This window comes from Squalius cephalus, assembly GCF_949319135.1.
Source record: "Squalius cephalus genome assembly, chromosome: 7".
NCBI lineage: Eukaryota > Metazoa > Chordata > Actinopteri > Cypriniformes > Leuciscidae > Squalius > Squalius cephalus.
Genome location: NC_137128.1, coordinates 45,859,448 through 45,876,327, shown reverse-complemented (window position 1 = coordinate 45,876,327; position 16,880 = coordinate 45,859,448). Strand labels below are relative to the sequence as shown.

At 43.9% G+C, this 16,880-nt stretch overlaps 2 protein-coding genes across 2 annotated transcripts in view; both read left to right on the top strand.

Annotated features, from left to right (window-relative positions):
- mbd3a (methyl-CpG binding domain protein 3a) overlaps positions 1-12,193 on the top strand; it is a 177,048-nt gene extending 164,855 nt beyond the window's left edge. The window contains exon 8 of the mRNA XM_079876940.1: positions 12,183-12,193. The gene's annotated coding sequence lies outside the window, so the exon portion shown is untranslated. The remainder of the gene's footprint in view (positions 1-12,182) is intronic.
- The window catches only part of LOC307161962 (uncharacterized protein), a 47,917-nt gene continuing 36,482 nt past the window's right edge, over positions 5,446-16,880 (top strand). The window contains exons 1-4 of the mRNA XM_079876947.1: positions 5,446-5,563; positions 6,296-7,000; positions 11,200-11,901; positions 12,311-12,991. Coding sequence (XP_079733073.1) covers positions 5,548-5,563; positions 6,296-7,000; positions 11,200-11,901; positions 12,311-12,991 — 2,104 coding nt within the window. The 5' untranslated portion in view covers positions 5,446-5,547. The remainder of the gene's footprint in view (positions 5,564-6,295; positions 7,001-11,199; positions 11,902-12,310; positions 12,992-16,880) is intronic.

Sequence of the window (16,880 nt, the reverse complement as noted above, 5' to 3'; positions counted from 1 at the left end):
AATGAGTAATGGGTGTGTTTTGGGCATAACGTGCAATAAACCAATCAGAGTCTCATTTCCCATTCCCTTTAAAAGCCAGTTGCGCTCGCACCATGGTGGTTTGCTATTTACATGGTGGACTGTACGCGAGGTTAAAGTCAAGTCACATTTATTTATATAGCGCTTTGTACAATACAAAATGTTTCAAAGCAGCTTTACAGAGATAACAGGGAAATAACGCAACAAAGTTTGTTTCCAGAAGAAAATAGTGTCACAGTCCAGCTTAAGTAAGTTCAGTGATGTTTCATTTTTGTTGTAAAAAAGTTATTAATTTCGTTCATTTATATATATAGCCACTCTCAAGAAAACCGTGATGTCATCGTCCAGCTACTGGACATTGTCATTGGCCAACTCAAAAAAAGAGGGCTACTTCAACGAATAGCCAGGGTGACTTGAGGATCACGGTTAGGGCTTCCCCGCCTAGTACCCAATCCGTGTAGGCCCCTCACTCCTCTCAAACACTGCAAGCCGTGGAGCTTCCGGTTGAGCGCGCTGGCCCCTCTCATGACTGACCAGTTGTTTCATTCGGGGCTCCCCTTGCTGACCAGATGTCTATCACAGCATCGGAGGGTGAGCTTGAATCTGGAGATGAGGACTCAGCTGCGCTTCCTCTTTCTGGGAGAGTTGAGTTGCTCGAGCCTGATCTAGAATTGATGGCTATGCTCAAGTGGTACCCTCCACCATGTCCCGAAACCTCGAGGCTGGACGATTGGTATCTCGGGGCGGGACGTGCTGGTTCTCAGCGTGACGCCTCAGTGCCTTACATTCCGGACGTGCATGAGGAGGTTACCAGGTCATGGACGACACCTTTTTCTGCCTGAAACAGAGCTGTTACCTCAGTACCCTTGATGGTGGTTCGGCCAAAGGTTACGTGAATATTCCTCTGGTTGAGCAGTCTGTCGTGATGCAGCTGTGTCCGGCGACCACTAATTGCTGGAGGAGTAATCCTTGTCTCCCATCCAAGGCCTGTGAGTTCTCGTCCGTTCTCACGGGCAAGGCTTACAGAGCCTGTGGACCGGCCGCTTCCTCCTTGCATGCCATGGCATTGCTGCAGGTCCATCAGGTCAAAGCACTCATGGACATGTACGAGGGTAGCCCTGACCGTGAGCTCATGGCTGAGCTCCATACGGCAACTGACCTCACCCGCTCCGAAGGTGTCCTCCTGCTGACGGCTCCGCTCCCGCTCGGTCTGCGCTGCAGCCTTCACCCAGGCCTCAGTGTGGAGCCGGCCACAGGAAGACCGCCCAGCCCGTCCCGGCCGCTGCCAAACCATGTGGCAAGCGTAAGAACAAGTGGAGGAAGTAGCTATTCGGGAAATGGTGTCCGCATCACTCCCTACCCTGGAGGAGGGCCGGGTGGAGAATCTTCAGTTTGTTTTCTGTTCTGTTCCGCTACTGGCCCCACAGCCAGTGGCACCCAATTTTCAATAAAAGAGCAATTTCCTCTGTTCCTGGGTCCCAAGAGGGCGAGGTTGGCATTGTGCGACACTATGCCTTGCCACCTTCAGCCCCCTCTTGCATCGCCAGCCGGCAGCCTGATGTGGTTTGAGAACGCAGGAATGCCTTCTCACGCGTCTTCTTCCAATCAGTGGAGTGTTGCACCGCACACTCAGACCCCAGTTCGGGCCGCTATGCCGTCCGAGTCGGCTCCCTGCCTTCCACTGCAGGTGCGTCTGTGGTCCCACTGGTCCCCTGGTGCGGTGTCTGGGAGCCTGGTTAGCGTAAGCCCTGTCCCATCTTCTGCCCCAAGGTGTGGGGGAGATCAGGAGGTTTACGTTTGGCTCTGGAAGGTAGCAGTAATAGCTGGCGTTTTACTTGGGATCCTAATATGTCGGTATGTCAATGTACGTAGAACGTGACCGACTGAAAGGGAACGCCTCGATACGTATGTAACCCTCGGTCCCTGAAGGTGGGAACGAAGACGTACATCCCATCACCACCATTGCTGGACTGGGTTTATAACACACAATTGACCTTTCGCTAAGCCACGCCCGAAAAACGCCACAGGCCAATCGTGGCTTAGCAACCGTAACTAGGCGCGGGAGGTCTGGCAAGCTTTCGAGCGAGGGAAACATGCCGAAGCGTTGTACGTATGGACTGTGCAAATCTGATACCAGGCATCCTAAACGTTTGGACGGCGGGGGGGAATTTTTTCCCTTCCTGAAACCTAAAACCCAAGGGGAGAAATGCCGGGCGTGGATCAAGCAGTGTGGGAGTCCCCATTCACAACTAAATATCGACAGGATTAACAAAAACACCTATGTTTGCTCCACGACGTGTGAGCAGCTGCCTAGCACGCTAAAAATATAAGCGGGAGAATGTTATCATTGCAATGTGGTCAGGCTAATGTCTTGTGTTTATTCCACAAGATTTATGGATAAGCTGTTTGATTTGTAATTATTAGATTATTTTCAAATTTCACTTACCCTGTGCATGAACAGCTGTTCCTCAATTTGTGTGTTTCTCATTTGAATGGTCAGCGTACGAGGTGACTGCTGCTTGAGCTGGGACCAATAGACTTTAGCTTCAATTTTTATTAAATTATTCTCTAATCGGTTGCATATTATATAGTGGATATATCCCTCAAATGCATACTGCAGTCCCCTTTGTCTTGCTCTCTCAGATATTTCACTTGTTCGCCAAAAATTACTAATTATATCCTTGGGAATGTCTGACACCGGTGCATGCATACTGTAATAGACGTGCCAGGTGCAAAAGCTTGTCAGGCGTAGCAACAGTAACTAAGGAGGGCGGGGCTTAGCGAAGGGTCAATTCTGACTTTATATCTCACAATTGCAACTTTTTATAAGTATATAAGTAACCGAGACGTTAAGTATACGAGCTAATAGCAATGGAGGCGGGTACTTTGCTCTTATACTAAATTAAGCAAAGGTGAAGAGTTACACTCTAGATATTTTTGGACATGAAATTATTTTAAGAATGTTTTAATATGTCATTTTGGTTATCAAACATGAATTTTAATGGATATAATTATCGACTGCAGGGAGACTAATATGTTAATGCTACTGTTAATAGTCTTTTAAAAAAGTATATGATATCTATTCATTGTGGGATTAAGAGTGGTTTATAGGTTTAAGTTTGCCTGGTGAAGTCACTTTCTAAAATATCTGTATTTGAAGATTATAACTTTTGAAAAAATTGCTAATATCATACTTTTTATGCATGTGTAAAATAACCTTGAACATCACCTTTACACCCTACACATACACCTACAGCTAGACCCACCCATGCGCGCCACTGTTCTGAAGCACCAATAAGTAAGTTCAGTCAAACATACATTTACTCTGAAACTCAGACTAAAACATTGTGAATGAAAATGGACTTAAGTGTAGCAAATTAGCTCTATGAAATATTAATAATCAATAATGACTTGTTATAATTGATTTTGAATATTTGGATCAGTTAATAGAATTAACTTAATGTTGTAAATTCATATTACAATCAATTAACCTGTTTTTCCCCGTGAACACTCAGTATTAATTGTTTATTAATTCTAAGAAATGTACATTTCCGGGGCATGGGAAATGTCTTTCTTACTTTACAGTACCACTAAGAGCAAGTAGTCAAAATCTATGATTAGGGACTCCAGTATGAGCTTGAGACATGGACAACTTTACGTGTGACATGAACAAGACTTTATTAACTAGACTAAACACTTAAACTATTCTAACATACACATTAATACATGCATACAGTTTACCAAGGGAAAGAGAGCTGAAGCAGAATACAGGAAAGCAAGAAGTTATAGCATTGTTTGAATTTCAGCAGATCAACAGCCTTGAGCAAAGAGCAAACCATCAGTTTAGTTCTAACACTCATTTCTTTAAAAGGGGTAAGGATACTTAATGTATCAAATAATGAGACTAAGTTTGATACTTGCTTGTCTCGCCCATTTGAATTAAACTGTCCTGATGCAATTTTTTGAGGCTCCAGTTGATCTTTGCTGATGTGGTCTTGCTGAGAGAGAACCAGTGGGAGTCAGAGGATCTTTGGTGAGTGGAAAGACAAGGCCGCAGCCTAGAACAAGCTTGGGGGTCCTTAGAAAACTTCTAGTTCAGCATCATCTTCACATCAGGATTCCAGAAAAGGACTAAAAAGTAAGAGATGTGATCTTGTGATCAATGATTTTTAAAGCGTGAAGATGTCACACCCTCTGGAGGTGTGTGAGCCAATAAGAAGTTTTCCCTTTGGAGGGAGATTTTATGACCCTTTGTGTTCTAGGAGGGCTTTTGAATATGTCATTTGATTGGGTGTTTAAGAAAAAGAATCTTCAAGATTCTTATAATACTAATGCGTCACAAAGTTAGCAAAATGTAAAGTAAATTAACAAATGGGGGACGAAGATTGGAGTATATAGAGACTAAACCTGCCACACATATTTTGGTTAACCATAGTATACAAAGTCTGAAACATTAACCCAAAAGAGTTTACAAGAATACATAGGCCAAACCACATAAAAGGAAAATCATGAGATGGGAAAATTAGATACATGTTTATACATTTCTCAAGTGGTTATAAATAGAATATATAGGATTAACAGGGTTTATTTCTCCTTCTCAGCAAGAATTAAGTGAGAGTCACAACTCTCTGGAAATTTATTTTGGGGTCGTAAAACTTCTTATCAGTCTTAATGTGTTCTGTAACAGGACACCGAGTTCTTCCAGTGTGTTAGCTTTATTTGTGATATTAGTTTTGGGGGAAGTTTCATAGACATTTGTTGGGTGAGTGAGTTTGCTGGATTATTCATTAAATATAGCGAATAATTTGTGTGTGTCTGATTGGTCCAGATGCTACATAATTAAGCATTTATTATTTTAAAAATTAATTGTCTTTTCCTTGTTAATTCATAGTAAATATGACTTTTAATCAAACTCGACATGTTTAACCTACTGTTTCTGTGAGACATTGCTTCTGCTTTCACTTTCATATTGGTCTAGCTAAGATTTATTTGTAAGACACTTAGATTTATTTGTAAGACACGTTTTGTTCTCCATAGTCGTTTATGCTTATACATATGGCTTGTCATGGATTGCGTTTTAGGTTTATTTGCAGAATACAGTCATGTATTTTAAATTGCGTGGCTGTGCAATTATGCGTGTGCCAGGAGTGTGTGCGCGCCCAAGAGAGATTTATTTGTAGAGGCATTCCCAATAGATGGGTTCAAAGCAGCTCACAGTGACGGCCCCTAAAATCTGTTAATGAAGGAAATAAGCACTTTAATTTCTTAAACAATCCTGTTCTTCATGTGTGCTTTTGATAACGGAAATACAATACCTATGTACAACGCCAACCACCACCCCTCGCTCCCTCCCTCCCTCCCTCCTCCTGCAAAGATATTGTCTTGAATATAATCTTAAACATCAGCTTATAGACACGCCTCATGTTTGTCGCTGTTCTGAAGCACCAGGAAGTGAGTCCCGTCAAACACACTTTGAAAGTCCATTACAAGTAAAAACTACTAGACTGCTGGTGGATCAATAGATTGTAAATGAAAATGGACTTAAGTAAGCATTTATTATTTTACAAAACTAATCGTCTTTTTCTTGTTAATTCATAGTAAATATCACTTTTTAAACTCGACGTGTTTAGCCTACTGTTTCTGTGAGACATTGCTTCTGCTTTCACTTTCATATTGGTCTAGCTAAGATTTTTTTGTAAGACACTTAGAGCTTGCTTTTTGTTCTCCATAGTCGTTTATGTTTATATATATATGGCTTGTCACGGATTGCATTTTAGGTTAATTTGCAGAATACAGTCATGTATTTTAAAGTGCGTGGCTGTGCAATTATGCGTGTGTCAGGAGTGTGTGAGCGCACAAGAGAGAGATTTATTCAGTTACTTCAATTTAGTTTGCATTTTTACATGTTGCATATTTTTAGAGGATATATAATTACTGAAAACATGTTATTTTTGCAACAAATGGCAATTTAGCCCTGAATTTTATGTAATCTGTGTTTTTGTTTTCTCTTGATTGAGAAAATTAAACAATTCTCATTTCTTCATAATTTAGTTAACCATGGTCCATGGATGATGATTCACGTAACTCCATTCATGAGGCATTTGTATAATTATGATTAGCATATTTTTAGCACACCTTTCTTGATAACTTACATTTACATTTAGTCATTTAGCGGATGCCTTTGTCCAAAGCGACTTACAAATGACTTACAAATTAACTGTTCAGAAAGCACACACAACAGGATAGCCTAAGTGTGTTTGTTCTGTATTTGTTGCAGGTGATGCCCAACATCTCTCAGAGCTCAGGATTGTGTTGATGGGATATAGAGGAGCTGGTAAGAGTTCAGCTGGAAACACCATCCTGGGCAGAGAGGAGTTTGACTTGAAGAAATCTGCTCAGTGTGTGAAGAGACATGGAGAAGTAGCAGACAGACACATCACTGTCATTGAAGCTCCAGGATGGTGGTGTAATAAATCTGTAGAGTTCAGTCCTGAGTTACTGAAACAGGAGATTTTGCTCAGTGTGTCTCTGTGTCCTCCAGGACCACACGCTGTACTACTGATCATACGTGTGGACATTAGATTTAAAGAGACTGAGAGAAAAGGATTGCAGGAGCATCTGGATCTTGTCAGTCAGAGAGTCTGGAGTCACACTATAGTGCTGTTCACTCATGAAGACTCTCTGTTAGACTCATCTATAGAGCAGCACATTGAGAGTGAAGGGCCGGGTCTCCAGCGGCTGCTGGACAAATGTGGGAACAGGTTTCATGTTCTCAACAACCGCAACAGGAGTGACGACACTCAGATCAAGGAGCTGCTGGAGAAGATTGAGGAGACAGTGGCACAAAACAACGGCTGCCATTTTGAAATAGACAGAAAGATTTTACAGGAGATGAAAGAGAGAAGAAGAGCAGAGGAAGAGAGAGCAGAAGAACGAATGAAGAGGATGCAAAAAAGGAGAGAAAACATCAGATCACAGATGAGTGAGTCCATATACTTTATACTGCAGATACACACTGAGTATATTAAGTAAATCATGAAAATGTAACAGTCACTGCAATAATAGCAAGAAACTTCTTGTCATTAACCGCTATTTGTAGAGGCATACCCAATAGATGGGTTCAGTTGTGGTTTCTCTCTTTTGTGAAAAATCATTTCTCAGAGATCTTTGATGCCAGAAATATTAGACTTTATTTTACAACAAAGCCGAGCATCTTCTGCAGAAGACAACTCCAGATTTTTGCTCAGCTCACACATATATACCATACATCCTTTTCCAAAGATGGTAACAAACCCTATAAATATTTTCGGGTAAAAGGTCTTGTACCATGTGACTTACTAGAATAGAATTTTCAGCTGAAAGCAACATTCCAGGCCTTTCTTCAGGCTTCAGAAAGTCAAACCAAAGTCAGACAGCGGAAATAATAGTGTACAAATATATAGCTAATTACTTATTTACTAAATAATAAAATCTTCTACAGTTCAAGGCAGCTCACAGTGATGGCCCCTAAAATCTGTTACTGAAGGAAATAAGCGCTTTCATTTCTTAAACAATCCTGTTCTTCATAGGGTGTGCTTTTGATAACGGAAATACTTTTACCTAATTCAGAGAAAAAAAAAAGAAAAAAAAAAGAAAACGGCAAACATCTCGTTTTGAATATAATCTTAAACATCAGCTTTACACCTATAGACACATAGATGTTTGTTGCTGTTCTGAAGCGCCACGAAGTGAGTCCCGTCAAACACACTTTGAAAGTACAAGTAAAAACTAATAGACTGCTGGAGGAACTATATTTTATTTGGAGCTCCAACCATGGCAAAAATATGTCATGTAAAATGGACATTTGTAAGATTATAAGCTATTTTTATGAGCGAAAAAATTTCAACATGTTCACAGTTTTTGTGAGACACTTTTACTGCTTTCATATTGGTCAATACAGATAAGATTTTGGATCTGTTTATTTATATTTATTTATGTTATATTTATTTTTAGGCTGGGTTTTTTTTTCATAAAGTTCTTTTATGAATATAAGTGTCACATTCACCGTCTGTCATCGTCCTGTCTTCACTACAGTTCCCTGAATCCTTCTTGTTTCCACACCTGAACTCACTCCCTCATTACCCACCTGTTCATCATCATCATCATCATTTGCATCACCTGTCTTGTGTTCATCTGTCTGTGTATTTAGTTCTCCCTGTTCTTCTTTCAGTTGTCGGTCAATGTTTGTGTTAGCACTCTGTCTGTGCACGCACACTGTTTCGAGTATTCTTCTGTTGAAATAAATATTGAGTATTTTGGATCTTTTGCCTGGAACTTCATCTTCTTCAACCTAGAGACGTTACAGATTGACCGACCCAAAATTATGGAGGAGGACGCGTTGGATGCGTTTCTCTTTAATCAAAACGGGTGTTCGTTGGAGGACTTTGTTACTGTCTATCTTCATCTCTTCCAGGATGTGAGCTGGGAAGTGGATTATTTAAAGCAGCGTTTCTGGAGCGGGTTAGATGATCCACTCGCCCAGATTCTGCTGACAGAATACAGGCACCTACCCTTTATTGATTTCATGGATAAAGCCCTTTGGATCTGTGGTTCCACCCTTACTATTGACAGTTCCGAGTCAGCCGATCCCGAATCAGCCAAGCCTGCAATTCACGCCAGTCCAGCCGAGCCCGCACTTCACGCCAAATCTGCTGAGACCAAAGCAGTAAGCGTCATGCCCGCCAAGCTAGAGCCCTCTTCACCGCTGGTCCCGTCCAGCCCAGAGCCTTCACCGCTGGTCCCGTCCAGCCTAGAGCCTTCTTTGCTGGTCCCGTCCAGCACAGAAACGTCATCGCTGGTCCCGCCCAGCACAGAGCCCTCACCGCTGCCCAGCACAGAGCCCTCACCGCTGCCCAGCACAGAGCCCTCACCGCTGCCCAGCACAGAGCCCTCACCGCTGCCCAGCACAGAGCCCTCACCGCTGCCCAGCACAGAGCCCTCACCGCTGCCCAGCTCAGAGCCCTCACCGCTGCCCAGCACAGAGCTCTCACCGCTGCCCAGCTCAGAGCCCTCTTCGCCTCTGGTCCTGCCCAGCTCAGAGCCCTCTTCGCCGCTGGTCCTGCCCAGCTCAGAGCCCTCTTCATCACTGGTCCGGGACTCTATATCTGGGAGCTTCCCCAAGAAAATTTGGGGGGGGGGGCAATACGCCTCCGGACCAGCCCGATCCGCCTGGACCGTCAGAGGGGTGGTCTCCTGTTCCGCCCTGAACGCCCGAGGGTCCATCATCTCCGCCTTGGACGCCCGAGGGTTCTTCAGTTCCGCCCTGGACGCCCGAGGGTCCATCATCTCCGCCTTGGACGCCCGAGGGTTCTTCAGTTCCGCCCTGGACGCCCGAGGGTTCTTCAGTTCCGCCCTGGACGCCCGAGGGTCCATCATCTCCGCCTTGGACGCCCAAGGGTTCTTCAGTTCCGCCCTGGATGCCCGAGGGTCCATCATCTCCGCCTTGGACGCCCGAGGGTCCATCATCTCCGCCCTGGACGCCCGAGGGTCCATCATCTCCGCCTTGGACGCCCAAGGGTTCTTCAGTTCCGCCCTGGATGCCCGAGGGTCCATCATCTCCGCCTTGGACGCCCGAGGGTCCATCATCTCCGCCCTGGACGCCCGAGGGTCCATCATCTCCGCCTTGGACGCCCGAGGGTTCTTCAGTTCCGCCCTGGACGCCCGAGGGTCCATCATCTCCGCCTTGGACGCCCGAGGGTTCTTCAGTTCCGCCCTGGACGCCCGAGGGTCCATCATCTCCGCCTTGGACGCCCGAGGGTCCATCATCTCCGCCCTGGACGCCCGAGGGTCCATCATCTTCGCCATGGCCACCTGAAGGGTCTTCACCGCCATGGCTGCCCGAAGGGTCTTCTCCGCCATGGCCACCCGTTGGGTCCTCTCCGCCATGGCCGCCCGAAGGGTTCTCACCGCCATGGCCACCCATTGGGTCCTCTCCGCCATGGCTGCCCGAAGGGTCCTCTCCGCCATGGCCACCCGTTGGGTCCTCTCCGCCATGGCCGCCCGAAGGGTCTTCTCCGCCATGGCCACCCGTTGGGTCCTCTCCGCCATGGCCACCCGTTGGGTCCTCTCCGCCATGGCCGCCCGAAGGGTCCTCTCCGCCATGGCCACCCGAAGGGTCCTCTCCGCCATGGCCACCCGAAGGGTCCTCTCCGCCATGGCCACCTCCTCAGCCTTCACCGCCGTGGTCCCCTGCTCAGCCTGCACCGCCACGGTTGGCGGTACCATCCAGGAGTCTCCTGTCTGTCCTGTTCCTGTTCTCCCTCCGGTCACTGACTCCACGATGCCCATTCTAATGTCACATTCACCGTCTGTCATCGTCCTGTCTTCACTACAGTTCCCAGAATCCTTCTTGTTTCCACACCTGAACTCACTCCCTCATTACCCACCTGTTCATCATCATCATCATCATCATCATCATTTGCATCACCTGTCTTGTGTTCATCTGTCTGTGTATTTAGTTCTCCCTGTTCTTCTTTCAGTTGTCGGTCAATGTTTGTGTTAGCACTCTGTCTGTGCACGCACACTGTTTCGAGTATTCTTCTGTTTAAATAAATATTGAGTATTTTGGATATTTTGCCTGGAACTTCATCTTCGTCAACCTAGAGACGTTACAATAAGCAGTCACAAATGGTCTTTTTTGGCTTTCTCTCCATCTAGTAAATGAATGTAAATGTAATACAGTCATGTATTTGCTGGTGCTAATAGCCACCAGTGCATTGATAATGCTTTCCCCGGTGAGAACACACACAAGAGAGAGACTTATTCATTGGTTTAGAGGAACAATTTAGCCTAATTATTTTTTAAAGAATATACTTTCTGAAAACATTATTCTGAAGCTATTTAGAATTTAGGTTTGCTTAATTGGTGTGATCTGTTGGTTTGTCTGCAGATCATTGAAATTAAGCTATTTTCTTTTCTTCAAAATTATTCTCCATCGATAACCTTTGTTCAACTCTGATTTAAGAATTTAATTAATGTCAGATACACTTATATGTCATTTTTAATCAATAATGTGTAGTTTGACACCCATACAGATAAGGTGAACCCAATCTCAGGAACCCCTTTTTCACAACGAGAGATTATTTAAGAAGATTTAAGATGTCACCCACCTTAAGAAGTGTGTTTGTTCTGTATTTGTTGCAGGTGACGCCCAACATCTCTCAGAGCTCAGGATTGTGTTGATGGGTGACAGAGGAGCTGGTAAGAGTTCAGCTGGAAACACCATCCTGGGCAGAGAGGAGTTTGACTTGAAGAAATCTGCTCAGTGTGTGAAGAGACATGGAGAAGTAGCAGACAGACACATCACTGTCATTGAAGCTCCAGGATGGTGGAGTTTCCCTGTAGAGTTAAGTCCCGAGTTACTGAAACAGGAGATTTTGCTCAGTGTGTCTCTGTGTCCTCCAGGACCACACGCTGTACTACTGATCATACGTGTGGACACTAGATTTGAAGAGATTGACAGAAAAGGATTGCAGGAGCATCTGGATCTTCTCAGTAAGAGAGTCTGGAGTCACACTATAGTGCTGTTCACTGGTGGAGACTCTCTGTTAGACTCATCTATAGAGCAGCACATTGAGAGTGAAGGGCCGGGTCTCCAGCGGCTGCTGGACAAATGTGGGAACAGGTTTCATGTTCTCAACAATCACAACAGGAGAGACGACACTCAGATCAAGGAGCTGCTGGAGAAGATTGAGGAGACAGTGGCACAAAACACCGGCTGCCATTTTGAAATAGACAGAAAGATTTTACAGGAGATGAAAGAGAGAAGAAGAGCAGAGGAAGAGAGAGCAGAAGAACGAATGAAGAGGATGCAAAAAAGGAGAGAAAACATCAGATCACAGATGAGTGAGTCCATATACTTTATAGTGCAGATACACACTGAGTATATTAAGTAAATCATGAAAATGTAACAGTCACTGCAATAATAGCAAGAAACTTCTCGTCATTAACCGCTATTTGTAGAGGCATTCCCAATAGATGGGTTCAAAGCAGCTCACAGTGACGGCCCCTAAAATCTGTTACTGAAGGAAATAAGCACTTTCATTTCTTAAACAATCCTGTTCTTCATGTGTGCTTTTGATAACGGAAATCCTTTTACCTAATTCATGGAAAACAATACCCCCCCATCCCCCCCCCCCGCGAACATCTTGTCTTGAATATAATCTTAAACATCAGTTTCACAAAGAGAGATTATTTAAGAAGATTTAAGATGTCACCCACCTTAAGAAGTGTGTTTGTTCTGTATTTGTTTCAGGTGACGCCCAACATCTCTCAGAGCTCAGGATTGTGTTGATGGGATATAGAAAAGCTGGTAAGAGTTCAGCTGGAAACACCATCCTGGGCAGAGAGGAGTTTGACTTGAAGAAATCTGCTCAGTGTGTGAAGAGACATGGAGAAGTAGCAGACAGACACATCACTGTCATTGAAGCTCCAGGATGGTGGAGTAATATCTCTGTAGAAGAGAGTCCCAAGTTACTGAAACAGGAGATTTTGCTCAGTGTGTCTCTGTGTCCTCCAGGACCACACGCTGTACTACTGATCATACGTGTGGACATTAGATTTAAAGAGACTGAGAGAAAAGCATTGCAGGAGCATCTGGATCTTCTCAGTGAGAGAGTCTGGAGTCACACTATAGTGCTGTTCACTGGTGGAGACTCTCTGTTAGACTCATCTATAGAGCAGTACATCGAGAGTGAAGGGCCGGATCTCCAGCGGCTGCTGGACAAATGTGGGAACAGGTTTCATGTTCTCAACAATCACAACAGGAGTGACGACACTCAGATCAAGGAGCTGCTGGAGAAGATTGAGGAGACAGTGGCACTAAACAACGGCTGCCATTTTGAAATAGACAGAAAATGTTTACAAGAGATGGATGGTAGAAATAAAACAGAAGAGCGACTGGACAAATGGAGAGAGGACAGCAGATCACACACTAGTGAGTGACATCATAGAATTTTATGAATATTATCTACATATAGTCTCCTCATTGTTCTAGACCATGGGCCTAATTTTTAAAACGTGTGAACACACAGAATTGATCTTATATTGCGTGTACTCTAAAATCCATGCCAACATTCATGTTTATAAAAATCTAGCGTAGCGTTAGTTCTGGCAGGTCATTCTGCTGGCCAAAATTTCAAAATCATTTACGATTTATAAATTTCTCATCTGGAAGAGAGGCGTACGCAGGTTTTTTTGTGTCACGTACGCACATTGGAGAAATGATCGTAAGATCAAAGTTAGGAAGGTTTCTACGCATTTCCAAATGAAGGTTTAAAATCTAGTTATATAGCAACTTCCTAAAATGTAATAATGATAAAAACTGAGTTTATTGCTTGTGGGTCTAAGCAACACTCTCGCCCAAAGCCTTCAAGCAAGAAAACGGATCTGAGGACCATTCATCTTGCGAAGAAGGGGATGGCCGAGTGAGAATTGCTCCTCCATGGAATCTTCAGGAAATCAATGTCTGTATTCCGCTGTCAAGTGCGCTTCGGGACACACTGTTTTCCAGGAAGGAAGTGCGCTCCCTCTTGGTGAAGGAGGCCATAGAATGTATTCCTTCTCCCGAGCGTGAGTCCAGGTTCTACAGCCGGTACTTCTTGGTTCCAAAGAAGGATGGGGGGTTTGCGTCCCATTATAGATCTGCGGCATCTGAACCGTTCTCTGGTTCACTCAGTGGCCACCACGTCCTGATTCAGTTTGACAACGTCGGTGGTCTCCTATATAAATCATCGGGGGGTCTGAGGTCGCGCCCTCTTTACAGGCTGGCCAGATCCTCTCGTGGTCCCAGGGTAAACTGTTGTCCCTCTGGGCACCAGAATTTGGGAGCAGACATCCGGTCGAGGCAGGAGCTGAGGCCCGGGGAATGGAGACTCCACTTAGATGGTGGAGTGGATATTGGAGATTCGGCCCAGCGGAAGTGGATCTATTCGCATCTCATCAGACGACCGACTGACCGCTGTGGTTCTCCCTCATGCGTCCAGCTCCTCTTAGGCTGCATGCCATGGTACATACCGAGGCTACACCTGTATGCATCTCCCCCGATCGATCTGCTCCCGGGAGTTCAAGAGAGGGTTTGCCAGGACAGGGTCAGTCTATTCTTGGTAGCCCCATTCTGGCCGGCCCGAGTATGGTTCTCGGACATCATATCACTCCTGGCAGGTCCTCCGTGGGAGATTCCCCTCAAGAGGGACCTGCTTTCCCAGAGCTGTGGAAACTGTGGGTCTGGCCCCTGAGGGGGCTCTGTATCTAGAGGCTGGCCTGTCAGCAGGAGTTGTCGAGACCATACTCAACTCTAGAGCTCCATCCACAAGGAGACTGTACAGCTCTTTGGTGTAGAGTGTGGTTTGGACCCAGTGCCTTCAGTGCTGGAGTTCCTCCAAGATCGCTTCTCTGCTGGTCTTACCCTGTCCACTATTAAGCTGTAGCCTATGTGGCAGCAATAGCAGCTTTCCATACCCATTAGGTGAAGTTTAAAATAAAATAAAAACATGAAATTGTATCATTTGTGTCCCAAAAAATTATAATTCTGATTTCTCTTTATGGTCTTGCCTTTTTAAAGTTTAAAAAGTCTGAACTGAATTTATCCATTCGTGGGGCTACATTAATTCCATCTCATACTATTAAAAATATTGGTGTAACATTTGATTCTTCGCTTACATTTCAGTCTCATATAAGTTCTATTATCAAGACTGCATTTTACCTTCCTGATACTAACCAGGTTCATTGAGTATGGGGTCTCTGCGGAATAAGTGGACGTTTCTAAATTTGTGGGTGTTTTCAAACTGGTGGGTGTTTATAAATCATGGAATGAAAATGATGCCCTTCACCCAACTCCACCCCTAAACCCTACCCACACTGTGACGTGGGCAAATCAGGGAACACGGTCGAAAACGTCCCTCTGTTTATGGCCTCACCCACTGATCTGGTAACTCCTACTACTGTCCTGCAGAGACCTATACTTGGGTTTAACCCTGTTTAGCTTCATTAGGAAACCAGGCAAAAGCTGAAAACAACATTGAACATTGTAATTATATACCTAATGTTCTGTCTCTGTGTGAACAAAATTTCTGCAATGAAGTGAATCCTCCTTCCCTGGCCCATTTAGAGTTAACATAAAGTTGACCATCTGAATTAATTACAATTACATGAACTGATGAATAAATTCCTTCAATGCCATGTCAGATGCTTTGGATAAAAGTGTCTGTCAAATGCATTAATGTTGTAAATGTTCTACTGATCTGCTCTCTGCTTTCATTATTATAGTGAGTGGAGATGATGGATCTGATTCATGGTCTGTGGGAAGTTCTGCTTATGGTTCATTCAGATCACGATCAGGAGCAGACACAATTTTCGGTTCATCACATTCCAGAGGTTCATCTCACACAAGTTACGTGTCAGGGGCCATAAAACTATATAACAGCATGGAATGGTCACGACCAGACAGTGAGTGTCTTGTTTTATTTGGCACTTTCAGTACATTTTGGTCTCCCTGTGACCTTCTTTACAGCGTTACAGCTCATGTTTTCCATGAATACCATCAGTTTTGTTGTGAAAATATAATATTTAATCTACATTGTCATAAATTTGTCACCACATATTTTCCCCCATAATAAAATTTGGACCCTTTCTAGCCTACATCTCCTTCCATTTTCTCAAATTTTGATCATTTAATTTATGCCAATAAATGCAAACCTGATATGAAATAAAATAAAAAAGCACATATAATATTTAGTTTGATCTTCTTATGTTGATAATCAACATTTTCTGGAGTTTAAGCACCTGTTTATACTGATCATTTCTTCTTCTCTATACATCTATATGGTTATAATGATTTCATTAAATAGCAATCAGGCTTGTGATAAAGAAATTTCATAGATAAAACAGGGCCAAAACATGTTTTTAGGAACATATTGAAAGTTTTAAATCTCAGAATTTTGTTCTATAAGAGTTTCAAACCTTTTACTGATTTAAATGTTATTCCCCCAGTGAGTGGAGATGAGCGGTCGGACACATGGTCTGTGGGAAGTTCTGCTTACAGTTCATTAAGATCACGATCAGGAGCAGACAGCGATTCAGTTTGTAGCTCATCACGCTCAGAAGTCTCATCTCACAGCTCAGGATTCGGGTCTTTGCGGTCCATCCCGGAGTCTGTGGAACATTCAGGAACCAGAGGAGCACTTGGTGTGACCATGATCTCAAAACTTTTCCAAAGAAGATCAAAGCAGCATGATAATCATGAAGACACTAAGAAAACTTGAATTCTATCAAATTAATGAAAGAGAAATTGTGTCTTTATAATGTTGACATTTATAATTTTGACGAGTGGAGATGTATAAACATAAATCATACTGATATGTAATTAACATTAAGGGCTCTATTGACAACAGAATCTGTTTATTAATCTGCCTTTAATGATCTAAGCGCATGGTCTAAAGCGCACGGCGCAAGTGCACTTAGGTCGTGTCCGAATCCACTTTTGCTAGTTTAACGTCGGGAAAAATGGTCGGCGGTCTTGGCGCATGGTCTAAAAGCGTTGTCCCTATTCTCCTAATAAGTAATGGGTGTGTTTTGCACGTAAAGTGCAAATCAGAGTGTAATTTCCCATTCCCTTTAAAAGCCAGTTGCACTCGCGCCAGGGCAGATTCGCTATTTACATGATGCAATTTGCAAAAGAAAGACTGAACGCTTCTCCAGAGCGCAAACGGATCTGCTTGTGCGCGAGATTAAAGGTTAAAGCGAGACCATATGAAAAAGCTGGATTCCTCCATCTTTATGTACACAATATTAATCTTTTACATTGTAATCCTTTTATTTTTATTTGG